Source organism: Scyliorhinus canicula, chromosome 1 (genome assembly GCF_902713615.1).
Source record: "Scyliorhinus canicula chromosome 1, sScyCan1.1, whole genome shotgun sequence".
Classification (NCBI taxonomy): Eukaryota; Metazoa; Chordata; class Chondrichthyes; order Carcharhiniformes; family Scyliorhinidae; genus Scyliorhinus; species Scyliorhinus canicula.
Genome location: NC_052146.1, coordinates 260040846 through 260062462, shown reverse-complemented (window position 1 = coordinate 260062462; position 21617 = coordinate 260040846). Strand labels below are relative to the sequence as shown.

At 48.3% G+C, this 21617-nt stretch overlaps 1 protein-coding gene across 4 annotated transcripts in view; it reads right to left on the bottom strand.

Moving 5' to 3' along the window:
- Positions 1 to 21617, bottom strand: part of mark1 (MAP/microtubule affinity-regulating kinase 1) — a 238545-nt gene that overhangs the window by 59416 nt on the left and 157512 nt on the right. For 3 of the 4 annotated variants that reach the window (XM_038812042.1, XM_038812032.1, XM_038812040.1), the window contains exons 5-6: positions 3817 to 3882; positions 1930 to 2000 (exon numbers count right to left, since the gene is read on the bottom strand). In XM_038812042.1, the coding sequence (XP_038667970.1) occupies positions 1930 to 2000; positions 3817 to 3882 (137 nt within the window). Of the gene's footprint in view, positions 1 to 1929; positions 2001 to 3816; positions 3883 to 5355; positions 5490 to 21617 lie in introns of those variants that run through there. The other variant, XR_005462366.1, reaches the window with a different exon arrangement.

The following is a 21617-nucleotide window of genomic DNA, read 5'->3' as shown; positions in this document are numbered from 1 at the left end:
ATTCATACCAAGGATGTGATCATATGTTGCACACTTTTCCAATTGCCTTTCTATAATAGCGGTCTGAATGTTCATCCCTGAGGCAATTCCAGGCTCAGTCTGCCTGTCCCAGAAGAAAGAGTCCACAAAAGATGGGATATTCACTGCCTGGGTCAATCAATAACAGAAACCACAAACCCTTGAAAGCACCTAACTTTCTACAACTAAACATTGCTTGATTGACAGCAGATATCAAAGAGTTTGAGCTCTCACTCAAGCAATGTTTTCTCTGGGGCACAGCTGTTTCAACAAGAGCAATGGATGTCAGGGTTCTCAGTCATTGCTTTTGATATTTTAAAGCATCTGTATGGTTGACACTCATTGCCTTGGGAGAGAAATTACTTTTGTTTTAAATAATAGTAGAAAGTAGCAAATGAATTACTTTTTAAAAGTATAAAAAAACACATCATACTATATAGCTTTCAGTAGTTCAATACAGTTTATGGTGGGTCAATGGGCATGGAAGTTTGCATAGAGACTATGAGGGGCCATAGCACAACATAGGGTTTGTGAAGGGCCACAGGGATTGTTGGAGTGCCATAGCTTGGCATAGGGGGCAATTGGGGGGGCCTCATCATAGCACAGGGTGTCACAGTGGTTAGCACTGCTGCCTCACAGAGCCAGGAACCCGGGTACAATTCCAACCTGGATGACTGCTAGTGTGAATTTGCACTTTCTCCTCAAGCCTGCGTTGGCTTTCTCTGGGTGCTCCGGTTTCCTCCCACAGTCCAAAGATGTACAGGGTAGGTGGGGTCACGGGGATAGGGTGGGGGAGTTGGTCCAGGTAGGCTGCTCTTTCAGACAGTCAGTGCAGACCTGATGGGCCAAATGGCCCTCATCTACAATGTAGGGATCTATTATAGGGGGCATGAGGACAACCGTTGGAACTCACTTTTTAAGAGGTCCTCATATGCATGCTAGGTTTCACAACTCTTCTGAGGGGCCGTGACCCTCAACTCTTTAAAAACCCATAACTAAGAGGAATAGAACATGCCTATCTCCACAGTGGAGCTGGCCAAGTCCGCATGCAGGCTTTTGATAGGACACAGCCCAATACCACTTAAAAGCACTCCCGAAAATCAGACATATGTCAGGAATCCTGGAATGGGGTCCCACCTGCCAATGGTTCCCGGGTCATTCTAACGCAATGAAAATTCAGTCAAGGAGTCCAAAGCAGTAGTCTAGCTGTGCCTAATTAAATCCTTCTATTGTCAAGAACAAAGGCATTCATGGTGTGCTGCATAGACCAGAACTATCCCGTTAAATCTCCAATCTATACTCAGTTAGTGGATTTCTGCCAGGGAATGAAGGAAGGAAAAGATTAACCAGTCACCCTTCTAAAAACATGTTCGTGTAAACACCAAATAAAGACAGCATCTGGCATGGCTGTGATGTTCCTTCATAAGTTCACACAAGAAGCTTACTTGGCAAGGTAATAAATGGGCAAGGTAATGAATGGAAAAGACTAAAAAAAACCAGACCACCAAAGCTTTTCCCTACACAGAAACAAAATGATAATAATCTTCATTAGTGTCAGAAGTAGGCTCACATTAACACTGCAATGAAGTTGATGTGAAAATCCCCTAGTCGCCACATTCCAGCACCTGTTCGGGTACACAAGAGGGAAAATTCATAATGTCCAATTCACCTAACAGCATGTCTTCCGGGACTTGTGGGAGGAAACTGGAGCACCGGGAGGAAACCATGCAGACACAAGGAGAATGTCAGACTCCGCACAGACAGTGACCCAAGCCGGGAATTCAACCTGGGACCCTGGTGCTGTGAAGCAACAGTGATAACCACTGTGCTACCATGCCGCCCAAATCTATTACAATCCATAATGAACATAAGAGGTAAACTTAAATCCTTATGCAGTTATGCTCAACTCACCTGTCTAAACTTTGCCCTTGCTTCTTTTTCTTTCATTCTTCCATGTGCAACTAAGTAATCAAACACTTCTCCTGCATTGTAAAGGGGTAAAGAGAAAAAGTAGGAGGCATATTTACCGAATGTGCAGTCTAACCTGACACCGTAAACCAGTGCATGCTTCTTTTCAAAATAACTTTGAAAAACACAATTTCTTGTTGCAATTATTGACACCGCCCACATTTTCTATGAACACAAATTTACATTTGTAGATCAGAATTATGTATGAACAATTTAAAAATAATAAACAGCATGTCAGTCAATTACTGTGGCTTTAAGCAATTTTTAAACTAATAATTAGCAGCAGGACAGTGAAATAATACCAGAGGATGAATAAAATTCCCCAAAATATACAATAAACTGAAAGCCAAGTGATGGTATACAAGAAAATTTACAGGAGAAAACCAAATGGGAACAAAATTGATTTTTTTGTTGTTGTAAATTTTGCATGTATTTAATGAGGGCAACCAATGTCAGGATTTCTTTAAAAAAGTATATTCATTCAGGCTATGCCCCCAGTATCAGCTGAGTGATCAAGATCAAAATAAGAGTTATCGATCTGAATGCTGCCTGACCATTTCCAGCATTTTCTGTTTTTCTTTCAAAATAATGCTCAGCTCCTCCCACTCAAACTAAAAAAAAATATGACAGTCATTTCATGAAGTCAGCATCCCTTTAAGTAAGCTGCAGTTTATTACCCAGGACCTTTGAATAAATTGGGAGTTTACCCTTATGGAATAATTAAAATTGAAAGGGGCTGATCCAACTCAGGGGGAAAAGGACCATTGCCAGTTTCCTTATTTGAAATACGTTATTGATCAGGACGGCACAAAGCTGACTGAATAATGATTATGATGCATTCTGTGATTCAGAGCTTCACAGCGAGAGCAGAATGGGGCAGACTTATTTGAAAGATGGACAAGGCTTGGGGAGCAAAATTCTGCGACCAGTCTGATACATCCAGCCCAGCATTACTCTGCGTTCCAGTGTTGTTTTCCTGCTGTATTTTTAGATTAAATTAGATACACTAGGTACGGTACTGGCACTAGAAGCTCTATTGTCACACAATTTAACATGATGCCACCCTATAATTTTCTGGGGCAGAGTTTAAAAGGAAATGGCTGGAACAATGTAGAGAATTATAGACATAAAAATTATGGTAATTGTAAAGAATTGCATTATTCAACAGGAAACAAAACTGAGCATACTCGCACTGGCTGATAGAAGTATTCAGAATTTTAAGATAACTTAGCATAATCCAATCTTTTAGTTATAATGTGCTGTGGATTAGATTCCAGATAAATTATACAATTTTCCACTCTTAGCTCAACAGACGATGCAATGTTGAAAAGAAGCCTCAAACATGCCTAAACACTAAAAGGAGCTAACTCATGCAATCAGCACTGGCAGTAGTTAAAAAGCAATAAACTTAATATTAACGTTCTTGATTTCCTTTTCAAAATAGAAAAAAACCCAGATTGTTTCACTATCAGTTAACAAAACAGAGTCAAATCCATCGGTTCTAATCCTCCCAAGAATTTCCCATTTTCCCTGGTGTCAAACTGTCGACTTGATTGTCTTTGTACCAGGTTACACAGGAACCTGGGGCTAGCAGGAAGAGGTAGAGATAACATGCCCAAAAAATAATTTTTGACAAGGGGAAAAAATCTGGTAAAGACAAGTACTGAATGTTGAAAAACAAATGGCTGAGTTTTTTTTTAAATGCCAAACTCAAATTGTGAGGTCAATTCCGCAACTGTCAGCACTCCAGTTATTTCAGCGAGTTTGTCCAACTCCAATAACCACATACCATGCATCAGTAACTAGTTACAACCAAAGTCTTAAACTTACCTCCACTTGCATACTCCATAATTAAATATAGTGTTTTCTCAGTTTCAATTACTTCAAATAACTTGACTAGAAAGAGAAGGGAGAAAAAAGATTTGCCATAAGTATCAGTCAAACTGTTCAATGAACACTTGAGGGCTGCATTACTCTGGTCATTGTAACAGCAATATCACAATTCTTTCAGAAAGGGCAAGCTTATACTAAAGCAATCAAGGCAATTTTCTGAATCTATACGTACATTTTTGTAACAATAATGCTTCCATACTCAAGTTGTGATTCCAATTAGGAAATAAATCATTTAATAGTCTGAACTGTGTTTCGGAATCTTGTTCTAAATACATCCCTAACCCAGATTGAATAATCCAATGCAGTACGCACCATACTTCCAATAAGGCAACAGAGTTGGTGGCTTGCTCTCCATGACACAGAGTCAATTGTTACAAATGAAATTTCAGTGGGCTGGATAAATGTTATTCTTAAAACGAAATATGCTTCATTATTGACCTGCGGGCCAAAAAGATCATATTTATACAATGCACCAGTTGTATACCAATGACCTGTACCTCCAAAACGTTCTAAAACATTTGGTACTAGTCTTTTTTTCCAACTTTCTTGGGCCATGGGCATTGCTGGCAAGGCCAGCATTTGTTGCTCATCCCTAATTGCCGTTGAACCATTTCAGGGGCCAGTTAACCACATTGTTGTGGCTCTGGAGATACCTGTGGCCAGTTCAGGTAAGGATGGCAGATTCCCTTCCCCAAAGGACATTAGTGAACCAGATGGGTTTTTATGACAAAATCGGAGTGCCACTTCCACTTTCTCTCTTTCATGGTAATTTAGCGGTTAATTCCAGATTTTATTAACTTAAATATCCCCTGGGCCGTGCCTCTGGATTACTGGTCCAGAGTGACATCAATACTGTGCCACCGTCTTCCCCCGAGCTACTAATATTATTTTGAAAGCATCTCCTGCTGTCCTAATGGTGCCAATTTTGTAGACAGATCTGTGATACAATTTCACAGGTGGAAGCAATATTCAAATACCTCATCACTAACTATCCTATTGGGTGTGACAAGCTAGTTTGCTTCAATTGAGGTTGACCCTGTCTCCAACTGCGAATTTTCCTTTAAACAGACAAAATTAGTTCTAATTGGCCTTAAAAATAAAATTCATTCATGTTTGATATGATCATGGCTAGGATTTTATCAACAGCATGTCATTTCCCATGTTATAACCAGTGCGGAATGCCACTTCCACTTTCTCTCTTTCTGCCTTTTCCCACTCGATTATAATGAAAATTCGAAGAGGCAGCAGGTTCATTGCAAGGGACGTGCAATTTAGCAGCGGGGGAAGCTTTTTATTAGTGAAGCCTGCTGTCAAACTGACAACGCTGCATCTCTGGGCGGTCTATTAAAGAACCTTTTGATCAAACATGATGCATCACTGCCTGGACAACTCATAGCTTGCTTGAGACTGCCAATACATGTTGGAGAAATGAGTGACCACTGAGGCAGACCAGCCCCATGGTTCAGCGATGCCTACCTGCATGGGTCACCTCCAGGGTGTCAGGGAAAGGCAGGAGGTGCTCTTTCTTGACGATGGCATAAGAAAGCCCTTCCACCAGACCAAGGCAGCCTGAACGGAGATTGCAGAGGTGATGTGGTTACCCGCCGAACCTAGGACCAGTGCAGGAAACGGGTCAATGACGGACTTTGATCCTCAAGGCTAAGTGCCAATGTCGCACATTAAACTGGAATTTCTCGCATGCTTATCAATAATGTATGTGTGCGAGTGGGCACCTATGCCAGAAGGGTGAATGTGCGATGGGCCTTGCCGCCACATGACAACTGAGGCCAAAGCATCTGAAATTTCACCAATTGCGTGCGCTTGAAGCAACACGCATATGACAGGCCAGTACGTGTGGTAGGAATGCATGCAGACAAGGGTTTTAGGTGTCCCTTGACTTGTCAACTTTATCTTGCATAACAAGATGACCCATAATTCCTGCAAGAAGGGAGGTTTCCTGATCCAAGGCTCCTCACAGCTGCTGAGGAGGGGCTAATAGAGATCACTTGCAAGAAGGGAATGTGATAGATGGCAGACGGTGAGGGTTGTCCAGCCAGGAGTAAGGGAGAAGAAGCAACCATCTTGCTGGTGACATACAAGCTCATAGGATGCATGCAACGAAACGTGAAACATCAAACTTTGATGATTTTTAAAGTGTTTCTTTGTTCTTCATCACAGGTTTAGGGGCTGGTTTAGCACAGCGGGCTAAATAGCTGGCTTGCAGTGCAGAACAATGCCAGCACTTCCCGTATTGGCCTCCCTGAACAGGCGGCAGAATGTGACGACTAGGGTTTTTTCCACAGTAACTTCATTGAAGCCTACTAGTGACAATAAGCGATTATTATTACAGGTCATCCATCATTCATCCAAGGACCAGGCTGCAGCCAAAGCGGGAGCCAGAAGACTCCAGCACTGGGGACCAAGCAGCCAGTGCACCAGAGGATGCATTGTCAGCTGCTTCATCAGCCACCTCTGCCAGCATAGGATCCACAGAGGGTCTGCATGTAAATTTTGGAGCCCAGTCTGGTGAGCACAACACAAATACCTCCCAGCAGCTGAGGGAGGACGTGTCAGCCAGGTCTTCAGATGATTGGAAGACTGCTGCGGATCAGGCCCCCTTCTGAGCCCCAAAATGATGGCAGGTCTCTGGTCGTGGCCAGAAGGTGCCTGCTGGCCATGCACCAGAGGCAAGGGGGAAAATGGCAGAGATGCCAATGATTATACATAGCTTTGCACAGGGTATGCAAGAGTCCATGCTTGCTGTAAGTTCTGCCGTGCCCCAGGTATTTTTTTTTTTTAAATATAAAAAATATTTTATTCTACAAATTTTCAACATTTTTACAATTTGCAACAACCCCACAAATCCCCAACCCACAAAGCTCCCCCCCCCCCCCCCCCCCCCCCCCGTCTATCAATGGGAACTAACTCCCCAAAATGCAAAATAAACAAACCCCAATAATTGTAGTACCTGTAACTCACCCCCACTTAAGAGCAAATTTCACTTTTTCCAGGGTCAGAAACTCCCAACAGCGCCCCCCCCGACACATGCTGAGGCACAGGGCGGAGAAGATGACCTCCACCCCAGCAAGACCCACTTGCAAGCAATCATTGAAGCGAAGGCTAAAACATCTGCCCAGCACCCACCTGCAGCTCCGTCTGGTCCAACAACCAGAATTTGCTTCTAGGGGACCAGGCTCCACATACACATGCAGAACCCCATTCCCCAAAACCTTTCCCAAATTCAGGCAGGACAAAAACAGATGCACATGGTTTGCAGGGCCAACTGCACCCCTAAATACTTAAAGTACGATGCTGCCAGACCGAATGGCAGCACCCCCACCCCCACTCCCGTCCCTGGAGGGGAGATCATAAAGTACTCGCATTTCCCCAAATTCAATTTGTACAAATCCCTGAAGCAACCCTATTATACTCCCCATCGAAGAGCTTGGCTCCACATTATACAGCAACAAGTTGTCTGCATACAAGGACATCCTGTCCTCTACCACCCCCCACCCCATCGCCTTCCACAAACCCGAGCTCTTCAGCGCAATGGCCAAGGGCTCTACATACAATGCAAACAGAGGGAGGAACGTAGGCAGCATGTGGCCCAGTGGATAGCACTGGGACTACGGACACAGGACCCGGGTTCGAATCCCGGCCCTGGGTCACTGTCCGTGTGGAGTTTGCACATTCTCCCCGGGTCTGCATGGGTTTCACCCCCCCAACCCAAAGATGTGCAGGTTAGGTGGATTGGCCACGCTAAATTGACAGAATTGATACTAGTCGTTCGCTCGCCATCGGCTTCTTATGTAACAGCTGCAACCAAGCCGCAATCTTTGGCCCAATCCCAAATTTCTCCAGCATAGACATCAACTAACCCCACTCCACCCTATAAAACACCTTCTCCGCATTAAATGGCATCACTTCTGTCTCCCTTGCCTCAGCTGAGAAAGCATCACATTCAACAGCCTCCTCACATTCAAGGACAACAGTCTTCCCTTTACGATCCCCGTCTGATCCTCCCCAATCACCTTTGGAAGACACCCCTCCAACCTTACCTCCTTCACCTTGGCCAATATCTTGGCGTCTACATTCAGCAGAGATATGGGCCTGTTCATCCCACACCCCACTGGATCCTTATCCTCCATAAGCAACAACGAGATGGAGGCTTGCCCCATTGTTTGTAGCAAGACACCCCTGTCCATTGCATCCTTGAACATTTCTACCATCAATGGCGCCAGCCGAGCTCAAAAATCTTTTAGAAAATTTGACCGGGAACCAATCTGGCCCCGCCACCGTCTCTGCCTCCATCCTCCCGATTACCACCTTCACCTCCTCCACCCTCATCGGCTCCTCCAACCCTGGCTTCTTCATCTCCCCCAATGTTGGACACTCTAACACATTCAGAAATTCCCTCATCTCCTGCTCCTCCTCTGGTGGTTCTGACTGACACAAGTGCCCATAGAACGCCTCGAACACCTCATTGATCTGTTCCAGAGGTGCCACCAACTCTACCGCCCTGTCCCCCCACCCGAACCATTTCCCTCGCTGCGGCCTCCCTACGGAGCTGAGCTGCCAACATACGGCTGCCTTCTTCCCGTACTCATAAACAGTCCCCCTCGCCCTTCTCAACTGCCGCATTGCTTCCCCATAGGTGAATACTCGCCTCCAATTCCTTCCTCTTTGCCAGGATCCCCAGCTCCAGGTCCCCCACATATCTCCCATCCACCTCCAAAATCTCTTCCATCAGTCGTTGCCGTTCCTCCCTCTTCTCCCTATTCACCTTGGCCTTAAACAAAATCACCTCCCCCTCACCACCACCTTCAGGGCCTCCCAAATCACTAACTGAGAACCCTCCCTCGTGCAATTGAACCCCGCATACTGCTCAATCATCTTCTCCATCTTGTCACAGAAGTTCCAATCTGCCAACAAGCTCACATCTATCCTCCACCCCAGCTTCTGGGCTGCCCCCATGTCCAATACCACGTCCACCCAATGGGGAGCGTGCTCAAGAGTTTACAATTGTCGAGTATTCTGCTCTCTTAATTCCAGCCAACAGCGCCTTTCCTACCACAAAACAGTCAATCCTTGAACACCTTGTGCACCAGAGAGAAAAGAGAAAACTCCCGATCCCTCGGGTGCAAAAATTTCCACAGGTCCACACCCCCATCTCCCTCATGAGCCCTGACATTGCTGCCCCCCCCCCCCCCCCCCCTGAACTGGGTCAGTGAGCGTGATGTCCCAGGCATTTCAGCGCATGGCTTCATCCAAGAAGAGGATGGCGATGTAATGGAGAATCAGGTCAAGCATTTCATCCACAGGTGCCTAACCTGCATTCCATCGCTCTTGTCATGGGCTCAGTGTGGCACTTGCTAGGCAAGAGGATAACGAGGTAGCAGCACCTTCCTCCAGGAGCCTCTTTCCCCTCAGGAAAACAGGATGGTGCCATTGCACACACAGATAGAAGAGGAGCGCATGTCAGCTGTTTCGTGGCGTTTGTCTCAGGACAACCATAGGGTTGGCAGTGTCTCCTCACCCTCTTCATTACTGACCCCAACAGTTGCCACTGGTGTGGCCGGGAGGGACGCCCCTGCATCAGTGTGGATGACCCGGAGTTGACTGGAGTCCTCAAAGCCCATGCCTGCATTAGATTCCTACCATGGCCATGCAAGGCAACGGGGAATCATCCCGAGGAGTCTGCCTTCAAATAAACAGGTAATCACAGGGTTCCACCTGGACAGTGGCAGAAAAGGAAAGTTGAAGAAATAAAGCGTAGTTTTAATTCAGTGCTTCTGTGTAAGAGGAGTAAAATTCTAATTCAATTCATGTTAAACAAAGGTGTATGCATACATGGGGGTTTTGGTTTTACTTCAAACTGTGTCTATTATCCTTTGAGAGGCTTACGGCATGAAAAGTAAACAAGTTTGGAGAAGGAAAGAGATGCTGCTTAGCAATGAAGGGCACCTTTAGAGTAGGAAGGCTTTCTGAAATTATGTTTAACTGAATTTATAGCAGTTGCTGATAAGAAGCTGGAAGGTGAGCAGTTCTCAGCTTTGCTAGAAGAAAAGCCACACAATTGAATAATGGTTGAGAAAGCCAGTTCAAAAAAATCGAAAGAACATCTAGTTAAGGAAACTAGAGAAATGAAGAGAGATGCCTAGAAAGCCTCAAGTTAAAAGAAAGTAGGAGCTGGAACTTGGACACAGTACTGTTTAGTGAAGAGGGAGATAAGAAAGAGTTGGCTAGTGAAAAGCGAGAAACCTATCTGAAGGTTTGTGATATCTTACTACTGTTTGTGAGACATTAGGTGAAATTATTGTGGAACAATCAGTGACTGGATTTCGGAGTTTGTGCAATAACATTCAAGACAAAGGAACCCTTAGAGGAGACTTGAAAAGCCTAGAGGTGGATCCTTGTCAAAACAGTCAGGAGGATGTTTTGTTTGAAAGGATAGTTGGAAAACCTGGAGGCGGATTCTTGATGAAAACAGCTGATGGAAAGCATTGTTTGAAAAAAGATTTTAAAGTGTGGAGCTTGGAAATACTTGTGATAATCATCTTGGGGAAATTCAAGGAGAAATCTGCAAAAGATCGATTGAGTGGCATCGGCCATTTGGCTTCAGAGTGGGACGGTATCCTTGAAATCTGTGTACATTTGTGAAGATAAGGGGGAGAAAAGGAATAGTTTATTAACCATCCGTTTCATGTTTAATAAATGATTTTTCCTTATTACTATAAGCTAGTTGGCAGTCCTATGATTCTGTTCCTCCATGTTTTCTAAAAGAAATAAAACGCTATGGTTTTTCGAGCCAGGGTCCATTCTGTGACCTTTCAGTCTAATAGTAGCACCAATTGGAATCATAACAACACAATATCATTTATTTTCTGTAATCATTCATATTTCCAGAGTCTGTCCCATGTTTCTCACAATGTGTTGGTTAGACAGAAGATAGGCCACAGATATTATATTATTCCTGAATGAGAGGTGTTGCATTTTGTGCATTCTTTCATGAACTTCAAGTGAATTGTTACTTCTGCGATGATCATTCTGTGGAACGTGGCCTCAAATACAGGCACTTAAGGATATTGTTCCACTTAATCCCCAGCAGCTAAAAATGAGACGAGTGAACATCGGAAAGAACATAAACTAATTAAGGATTTAGCTTCTGAAACTCACATAAGGGAAACAAAGAGCAGCAGTTCCCATAAGCCAATTATCAAACACAGATTTGTCACACAAGTCAGTACGAGGATTTGTCATCTTTATTTCCCCCCCAACCAAAAACTGCACAAAAAGTATGTAAATGATAATGATAGGGCTTCAACCTAATTAGATGCGGATTGTCGTCAGTGAGCCATTTCAGAAGAGCCATTCTTTTTTCTTTAATTCTTTTTTAAAAATTTAGTGTACCCAATTATTTTTTCCAATTAAGGGGCAATTTAGCGTGGCCAATCCACCTACCCTGCACATCTTTGGGTTGTGGGGGTGAAACCCACGCAGACACGGGGAGAATGTGCAAACTCCACACGGACAGTGACCCAGGGCCGGGATTCGAACCCAGGTCCTCAGCGCCGTAGGCAGCAATGCTAACCATTGTGCCACCGTGCTGCCCCCAGAAGAGCCATTCTATAATACATTACAGGGAAAAGTCATTGTGCGTTCATTATGATTATATCACTTACTCAGATAGAGCTTTGACAAAGGGTCATCTGGACTCGAAACGTCAGCTTTTTTCTCTCCCTACAGATGCTGCCAGACCTGCTGAGATTTTACAGCATTTTCTCTTTGGTTTCAGATTCCAGCATCCGCAGTAATTTGCTTTTATGTAGAGCTAACATTTCCATATACACTAACTCCTGCAAACGCAAGAGGCTGCCAACATCATCCTGCCCAGGTATACAGGTTCGTGCATGCGCAGAAATTTAACAATGTCACCCAGCGGCGCCTAGTCCATTGCACATGCATCAAGTACATGCTGACATAATTATGTCCTAGCATATTGGCATCACCCACATGTACAACTAAGATATGTCCACGTGGTTGGTGACATCTGAAGGATCAAGTTCTGGCAGTTGTTTAGCTGCAGTGAGAGAGAGACGGCACACAATTTTTTTGAAACCAAAAGCTGAATTATTTTGCTGAAAAGGGAATTTAAAACAACTTTTTCTTAAAAAAAAATGAAGAGACTTTTTTTATTCACTGAGGCTCTATGTCTCCAGCTCCAGAGTAAATTTATCTGTGTTTTTATCGGTTGAGGAGGAGGATGCTGAGGTGGTGGAGGAGAAAGGTACTTGGGCCAGGCTACGGTTCAATAGGATGATGGCAACACAGAGGTCGTAACCGGGATCAGCACCAAGGATGAGGAGGATGTCGCCAAAGAGAAGAGCGGATCTGGGTCAGCAACACTCAGTTCACAGAATGTTAGCCGTCCGACAGCCACTCGAATGTAGTGCAACACAGCTGAACCATTGATATTGAAATGGCAATTTGCATTGCTTCTCCTAACCAGACTGTCCGTCTCAATCAATGCCATTAACACATGCTTTCTTACTGGATTCTCCCTCACAAGGCTCTCTACAGCTTCATGGCAGAAGGAGCAACAGAACAGTGCAATGGAATTGACAACAGGCATCATGCACAACCACCACAAAATCCCAGCAATCAGGGAACTGCCTGGCGAGCATAATCCAATAAGACAACTTTTGTACTTAGTTTTGCTGCGATCCTGGGCTGAGGTGGGGTTTGGCGAGTTGGCCCCGGAGTTTGAAGTTTTCCTTTGATGAGTGTTCAGCTCCCAATGAAATGAGTAAATAAACGAATAAAACTTGCCAGCTGTATGTGGAGAAATTTATTCCGAGAGGAGCAATAAGCAGGCTGAAGCTGGCAATAATCATGAATAACTGAGATCTCACATCATCTTGGGACCAGGGGCACACTGGGAAGGCTTCAGTGCAGTGCAACAAGGTGGGAACATAGCAACGGGAGGGGAGATAATAGCACCCTCAAAAACTTTCACACTATTCAATGGGAGGAGGAGGGCTGCTCTGTGATCTGACTCCATATGCCTGCCCATTTCCAATATCCCACAAGATCTTGTCTCAATTAACAATGGGAATGTGTTCAGAGCCGCTTTCCATTTGGAGATGAAAGTTGGAAACCTCTTAACACACTGCTTGCGCCTTGCAGTTCACAAGAACAAAGCTATGTTGCTATGTCAGAAGACACCCTGAGACTTTGCTGGAAGATCCCCTCCGGCCCAGTTGTTAACAGCTTGGTTGCCTGATCAGCATGAGACCAAATGTACCGGTAACTCACATGGGGTGATGAGATTGTAGAAATCACACATAGGAACAGCCTGCCAATTCGAGATGGCTGGATGGGACATGGAGGGATGTCAGAGGCAATTGAGGCAAGGGAGGAAATAGCAGGAGCACTGGCAATAATTTCCAATTCCCCTCTAGATACAGGAGAGGTGATGGAGAATTTCCAATGTGGTACCATTATTCAAGAAGGGAGGAAGGGATAAACCAGGAAACTATTTAATTTTTTGAAATGTGACCAGGTGAGATGAGGGCAATGTATTTGATGTAGTTTACTTGGACTTCCGCAAGGCTTTTGATGATAAGGTCCCACAAGGGAGACTGACAGTGAAGGTAAGAGAGCAGGAAATTGGAACCAGAATTGGCTGAATGGCAGGAAGTAGAGGGTGATGGTTGGTGTTTTTCTGACTGGAAGCCTGTGTTAGTGGGGTCTCGCAGGGATCTGTATTGGGGCCCTTCCTGATTGTGGTTTATATAAATGATTTGGACTTGAATATAAGAGGGTTGATCAGTAATTTTGTGGATCATACAAAAATTGGTGGGGTGCTAAATAGCGATGGGATAACCTTAGATGAAATGAAAAATGAAATAATAATTGCTTATTGTCACAAGTAGGCTTCAAATGAAGTTACTGTGAAAAGCCCCTAGTCGCCACATTCCGGCGCCTGTTCGGGGAGGCTGTTACGGGAATTGTACCGTGCTGCTGGCCTGCCTTGGTCTGCTTTAAAAGCCAGCAATTTAGCCCTGTGCTAAACCAGCCTCTGCTGATACCTACAGATTACAGGAGGATATAGACGGGCTGGTCAAATTAGGTGATGGGAAATAGAATTCAATTGGAGAAGTGTGAGGTGATGCACTTGAGCAGGACAAACAAGGCAAGGGAATTAATGTTAAACGGCAGGACCCTGGGAAGAACTTAGGATCAGAGGGACCTCGACGTGCATGTACACCAGTTCTTTAAGGTAGCAGGGCAGGTGGATAAAGTGGTTAAGAAAGCAGATCTCAGACCTGGATTCATATCGACTGTTTATGGGGAGAGATTTCAACACGGTCCTGGATCCGAGGCAGGATCGGTCCATTTGGGAATATATAAAGATCAATTATACAGGTGAGGTTTCCGGGGGTGGTGCGGGAGGCACTGAAGGCGGTTATTGGGGGGGGAACTCATCTCAATTCGGGCACATAAGGAGAAGCCTGAGCGGGCGGAGTTGGACAGGCTGTAACCACCGGTGGACCGGTTCACTCCGGCGAGGGGGGGGGGGGTGCTGCTGCTGGATAGGAGCATTTGGGGATCTCTTCATTGAGGAGGGTTTCCCGAGCCTGGAGGACCTAGAGAAGGAGTTTGAGTTACCGGGTGGGAACAGATTTCAGTACCTGCAGGTACGGGACTTTGTCTGGAGGCAGGTTCTAAGCTTCCCTCGCCTCTCCCTAAGGGGACTACAAGATAAGGTGATGTCAAAAACAAGGGTTGCGGTGGGGGGGGGGTCTCAGAAATATATAAGGAATTGATGGAGTGGGAAGGATCCCAATTTGGGAGGTGAAGAGGAAGTTGGAAGTCGAGCTATGGGAGAAGGCCCTGAAAAGAATCAATGCATCCACTTAGTGTGCCTGGCTTAGTCTGATCCAGTTCAAAGTGGTCCACAGGACTCATATGACTGTGGCCCGGATGAGTAGGATTTTTGAGGAGGTGGAGCACAGATGTGGGAGGTGCGGGGCAAGCCCACACATGTATATATGTTTTGGGCGTGTCCGAAGCGGAGGGGATTCTGGCAGGGATTCGCAGATATCATGTCAGAGATCCTGGAAGGGAGAGTGACTCAGAGTCTAGAGATGGCAATATTTGGGGTGTCAGAGATCCCGGGGGCCCAGGAGGGGAGAGAGGCCGACGTTTTGGCCTTTGCCTCCCTGGTGGCCCAGAGATGGGTTTTGCTGGGATGGAGGGACTCGGAGCCTCCAAAGTCATTGGGTGTGGGTCAGTGACATGGCAGGGTTTCTCAGGCTGGAGAAGAAAAAGTTCGCCTTAAGGGGTTCAATACAGGGGTACGCTCAGAGGTGGCAGCCGTTCATCGACTTCTTTAAGGAAAACTGACCGGCAACAGAATGGGGGTGGTTGGGGGAGGGGTGGAGAGAGAAGGCATGGAAGAGGAGTATAAGGACAGAGAATCTAACATATGGGTAGCTAGGGAGTTAGGGCGGGGGGAAGTTGGGTATGTTACTGTGGGGTTTTTGCATGTGTCGGACCGTTCTGTTATTTAGAATGTTAATATGTAAAAATGTTAAAATTATAAATGCCTCAATAAAATGTTTCCTAAAAAAAAAAAGAAAGCATATGACATACTTGTCTTTATTAGTCGAGGCAGAATAGGGAGGTTATGCTGAAACTGTATAAAATGTTGGTTAGGCCAGAGCTGGAGCATTTTGTGCAGTTCTGGAATCCACATAACAGGAGGGGTGTGATAGCACTGGAAAGGGGGCAGAGTTACCTGGACTGGAGCGTTTAGGTTATGAAGAGAGATTGGATACACTGAGGTTGTTTTCCTTGGAGGAACGGAGAAGACTGAGGGGGTCACATGATTGAGATGTATAAAATTATGAGGGGCATAGAGAGAGTAGACAGGAAGAAACGTTTCCCCTTGGTGGAGGGATCAATGACCAGGGGCAGAGATTTAAGATAAGGGGCAAGAGGCTTAGAGGGGATGTGAGGAATGGGAGTCTGGACCTCACTGCATGAAAGGGTGGTGGACGCAGAGACCTTCATAACATTTAAAAAGCTGCACTTGCGATGTCGAGGCATACAAGGCTATAGGCCACGTGCTGGAAAATTGGATTAGAATACATAGGTGGCTGTTTTTGACCAGCACATACATGATGGGCTGAAGGGCCTTTTCTGGGCTGTAGACTTCTATGATTCTAAAATGGAAGAGTGGGATTAGACTGTATGGAGTATCAAATCAAAACAGAGGGGGTAATTTGACTGGGTGGGACCTTAGATTATGGGTGTGTGTGTGTGTGTGTGAGTGTGAGTGTGTGAGTGTGAGTGTGTGAGTGAGAGAGAGTGAGTGGACTTCCGGTTGCGGCTATGACCAGCTAAGTCGCACGTTTGGCTGCTCCTGTTAGGAAGGTGTTTTCGGGCCGATTGGAGGGCCCCTAACGGCGCTGGAACGGCAATTCCCGGTGGGGGAAGGTTCCCAGAGGAGAACCCCGAAATATTTATGGTCGTCACCCGAAGTGGGGCAGGAAAAAAAACGGCAGCAGCTCCCCGAAAAAAGCGGGGGAAGAAATCCAAAATGGCGGCCGGCGGCGCACCCGAGGACTGGAGGAAATGGGCGGAGGAGCAGCAGGCCGTTCTCCTGCGCTTCTTCACGGAGCTGAAAGTGGAGCTGCTGGAGTCGATGAACGCGACGACCACCAGGCTGATGGGGGCACAGGCGACCCAAGAGGCGTCAATTCGGGAGCTGCAGCAGGAGATGACTGTGAGGGAGGAGGAGGCCACGGTCCTCGTGGGAAAGGTGGAGGTGCACGAGGCACTCCACCTGAGATGGCAAAACCGATTGGAGGAGATGGATACCCGCATGAGGCGGAAAAACCTGAGGATCCTGGGCCTGGCAGAAGGGCTGGAGGGGTCGGACCTCCAGGGGTATGTGGCAGAAATGCTGGGCTCACTGATGGGGGCAGGGGCCGTCCCTTCGCCCCTGGAATTGGAGGAGGCCTACAGAGTAATGGCCAGGAAGCCAAGAGCAAACGAACCCCCGAGGGCGGTGCTGGTTCGGTTCCAGCGATTCAGTGACCGGGAGAGGGTGCTGAGGTGGGCCAAGAGAGAGAGAGGAGCAGCAAATGGGAGAACTCGACGGTGAGGATCTTTCAGGACTGGAGTGCGGAGGTGGCAAAGCGGCGGGCCCGGTTCAACCGGACGAAGGCGGTGCTGCATGCCAAGAGAATCAGATTCGGGATGCTGCAGCCAGCGCGCTTGTGGGTGACCTACAAGGACCAGCACCACTATTTCGAGTCCCCGGAGGAGGCGTGGGCCTTTGTCCAGGAAGAAAAGCTGGACTCGAACTAGAACCAGGGGATACTTGGCGGTCGTTGCCGCTCTGGTACTTTAAGCTGGACACGTGGCTTTCTTTTGGTTGGATTTTCACTTGGCCGTATTTTTTTGGGGGGGGGGGCCACCGGGTTGCTGCTGAAAAGGCCAGGGAGGAGAAGTTGAGGACTGGAGGGGTGGGGGGGGGGGGGGGGGGGGTGGGGGGGGGGGGCGCCATCGCCATGGGGAGCGGGTCAGAAAGGGAGGGCTGACTCGGGGCGAGCAGGTGACAGGATATGGCTAGTCGGCGGGGGAAAGGGGCGGGCCGCCCTTCGACCCGGCTGATCACTTGGAATGTGAGGGGGCTGAATGGGCCGGTCAAGAGAACGAGAGTAATCTCGCATTTGAAGGGGCTGAAGCAATGCTACAAGAGACCCATTTGAAGGTGGCGGACCAGGTCCGCCTGAGAAGGGGGTGGGTGGGACAGGTGTTCCACTCAGGACTGGACGTAAAGAACCGAGGGGTGGCGATCCTGGTAGGGAAGAGGGTGTCGTTCGTGGCGGCGGAGGTGGTGGCGGATAAAGAGGGTAGATATGTCATGGTGAAGGGTAGGCTGCAGGGGGAGAAAGTGGTGATGGTTAACGTGTATGCCCCGAACTGGGACGACGCTGGCTTCATGAGGCGCCTACTGGGCCTCATTCCGGACCTGGAGGCAGGGGGCCTGATCATGGGGGGGGACTTCAACACAGTGCTGGACCCCGTGTTGGACAGATCGAGTTCAAGGACGAGTCGGAGGCCGGCAGCGGCAGAAGTGTTAAAGGGGTTTATGGAGCAGATGGGAGGGGTGGACCCCTGGAGGTTTGGGAGGCCGAGGGCGAGGGAGTATTCCTTTTTCTCCCATGTCCACAGAGTCTATTCTAGAATTGACTTTTTTGTATTGAGCAGGGGACTGATCCCGAAAGTACGGGAAGTGGAGTACTCGGCCATAGCGGTCTCAGACCACGCGCCACACTGGGTAGATTTGGAAATGGGAGAGGTGCGAGACCAGCGTCCGCTGTGGCGCCTGGATGTGGGGTTGCTGGCGGATGAGGAGGTGTATAAGAGGGTCCGGAAGAGCATTGAAAGATATCTGGACGTTAATGACACGGGGGAGGTGCAGGTGGGGATGGTATGGGAGGCCCTGAAGGCGGTGATCCGGGGGGAGCTGATCTCCATACGGGCACATAGGGAAAGGAGGGAGAGACAGGAGAGGGAGAGGCTGGTGGGGGAGCTTCTGGACGTGGATAGGAAATATGCGGAGGCACCAGAGGAGGGGCTGCTGGGGGAACGGCGTAGTTTGCAGGCTAAGTTTGACCTGTTGACCACCAGAAAGGCGGAGACACAGTGGAGAAGGGCGCAGGGCGCGATTTATGAGTATGGGGAGAAGGCGAGTAGGATGTTGGCGCATCAGCTTCGCAAGCGGGATGCGGCTAGAGAAATTGGGGGAGTGAGGGAGAGGGGTGGGAACAGAGTGCAGAAGGGGCCAGAAGTAAATGGGGTTTTCAGAGACTTCTATAAGGAGCTGTATCGGTCAGAGCCGCCGACGAGGGGAGGGGGGGATGGAGGGCTTCTTGAACAAACTGAGGTTCCCCAAGGTCCAAGAGGAGCTGGTAGAGGGGCTGGGGGCGCAGATAGGGTTAGAGGAGCTAGTCAAGGGGATTGGGCATATGCAGTCGGGGAAGGCGCCGGGGCCAGACGGGTTCCCGGTGGAATTTTACAAAAAATATGCGGATCTGGTGGGCCCTGTGCTGGTGCGAGCCTTCAACGAGGCATGGGAGGGGGGGGGCTCTGCCCCCGACAATGTCGCAGGCACTGATCTCTCTGATCTTGAAGCGGGACAAGGACCCCGTGCAGTGTGGGTCATATAGGCCTATCTCGCTCCTGAATGTGGACGCCAAGCTGCTGGCAAAGATCCTGGCTACCAGGATAGAGGATTGTGTGCCAGGGGTGATACACGAGGACCAGACGGGTTTTGTGAAAGGGCGGAGGCTTAATACGAACGTGCGGAGACTGCTAAACGTCATCATGATGCCGGCAGTGGAGGGGGAGGCGGAGATAGTGGTGGCATTGGACGCGGAGAAAGCATTTGATAGGGTGGAGTGGAAGTACCTGTGGGAGACGCTGGAACGGTTTGGATTTGGGGAGGGATTTATTAAATGGGTGAAGCTGCTATATTCGGCCCCGACGGCAAGTGTAGTGACGAATGGTAGGAGATCGGAGTATTTTGGGCTCCATCGGGGGACCAGACAGGGGTGCCCCTTGTCCCCCCTGCTCTTCGCACTGGCAATTGAACCGTTGGCGATGGCACTGAGGGGCTCAGGGGGGTGGAGAGGGCTGACAAGGGGCGGGGAGGAGCACCGGGTATCGCTATATGCGGACGACCTGCTGCTATACGTGGCAGACCCAGAAGGGGGAATGCCGGAGGTGATGGAACTGCTAGCAGAATTCGGGGACTTTTCGGGGTACAAGCTAAACTTGGGTAAGAGTGAGGTATTTGTGATACACCCAGGGGACCAGGAAGAGGGAATCGGAAGACTCCCGTTGAAGAGAGCAGGAAAGAGTTTTAGATATTTAGGGGTGCATGTGGCAAGGAACTGGGGGACTCTCCACAAGTTGAACTTTTCTAGGCTGGTGGAACAGATGGAGGAGGAATTTAAAAGGTGGGACATGGTGCCGCTGTCGCTGGCGGGCAGAGTGCAGTCCGTTAAAATGACGGTCCTGCCGAGGTTTTTGTTTTTATTTCAGTGCTTGCCCATCTTCCTCCCTAGGGCCTTCTTCAAAAAGGTGACGAGCAGCATCATGAGCTACGTGTGGGCGCACGGCACCCCAAGGGTGAGGAGGGTCTTCTTGGAGCGGAGTAGGGAGAGTGGAGGGCTGGCATTACCCAACCTTTCGGGGTATTACTGGGCGGCTAATGTATCGATGGTGCGCAAGTGGATGATGGAAGGGGAGGGGGCGGCTTGGAAACGAATGGAGAGGGCGTCCTGTGGCAACATAAGCCTGGGGGCCCTAGTAACGGCGCCATGGCCGCTCCCTCCCACGAGGTACACCACGAGCCCGGTGGTGGCGGCCACCCTCAAGATCTGGGGGCAGTGGAGGCGGCACAGGGGGGAAGTGGGAGGTCTGATGGAGGCACCGTTAAGAGGGAACCATAGATTCATCCCGGGGAACATGGACGGGGGATTTCAGAGCTGGCACAGGGTGGGCATCAGGCAGCTGAAGGATCTGTTTGTAGATGGGAGGTTTGCGAGCCTGAGAGAGCTGGAGGAGAAATTCGGGCTCCCCCGGGCAACGTGTTTCGACATTTGCAGGTGAAGGCATTTGCTAGACGCCAGGTGGAAGGGTTCCCCTTGCTCCCCAGCAGGGGGGCGAGCGATAGGGTGCTCTCGGGGGTCTGGGTCGGAGGGGGGAGGATATCGGACATATACAAAGTAATGCAGGAGGCTGAGGAGGCATCAGTAGAGGAGCTGAAAGCCAAGTGGGAGGGGGAACTGGGAGAGCAGATAGAGGATGGGACATGGGCTGATGCCCTGGAGAGGGTTAATTCTTCCTCCTCGTGTGCGAGGCTTAGCCTCATTCAATTTAAGGTGCTACATAGAGCCCATATGACGGGGACAAGGATGAGTCGGTTCTTTGGGGGTGAGGACAGATGTGTCAGGTGTTCGGGAAGTCAAGCGAACCATGTCCATATGTTTTGGGCATGTCCGGCACTGGAGGAGTTCTGGAAGGGGGTGGCAAGGACGGTGTCGAGGGTGGTGGGATCCAGGGTCAAACCAGGATGGGGACTAGCGATTTTTGGGGTTGGGGTGGAGCCGGGGGTACAGGAGGCGAGAGAGGCCGGAGTACTGGCCTTTGCGTCCCTAGTTGCGCGAAGAAGGATACTGATACAGTGGAAGGACGCGAGGCCTCCAAGCGTGGAAACTTGGATTAATGACATGGCAAGCTTTATCCAGTTGGAAAGGGTCAAATTCGCCCTGAGAGGGTCGGTACAAGGGTTCTTCAGGCGGTGGCAGCCTTTCCTCGACTTTTTGGCTCAAAGATAGGGTGCAGAGGTCGCAGCAGCAGCAACCCGGGGGGGGGGGGAACAACGGGTGTGGTGGGTTATTTAAGGTTGTAATGCGGGCAAATTTGTTCGCAGTTCATGTTTGATGTTAATTGTTGCTTTGTTTGTTTTTGGGGGGGGGAGGGGGGGAGGGACAGCGCGTGCGGGGGGTCGGGCGGGGGGGGGATATTTGTTAAGAGGGAATATTTTGTAATAGTCTATGGTTAGGGGGGGTAAATATTTTCATGTAAAAAATCTCTTCAATAAAAATTATTTTTAAAAAAAAAGAGAGAGCGAGTGTGTGTGCGCGAGAGAG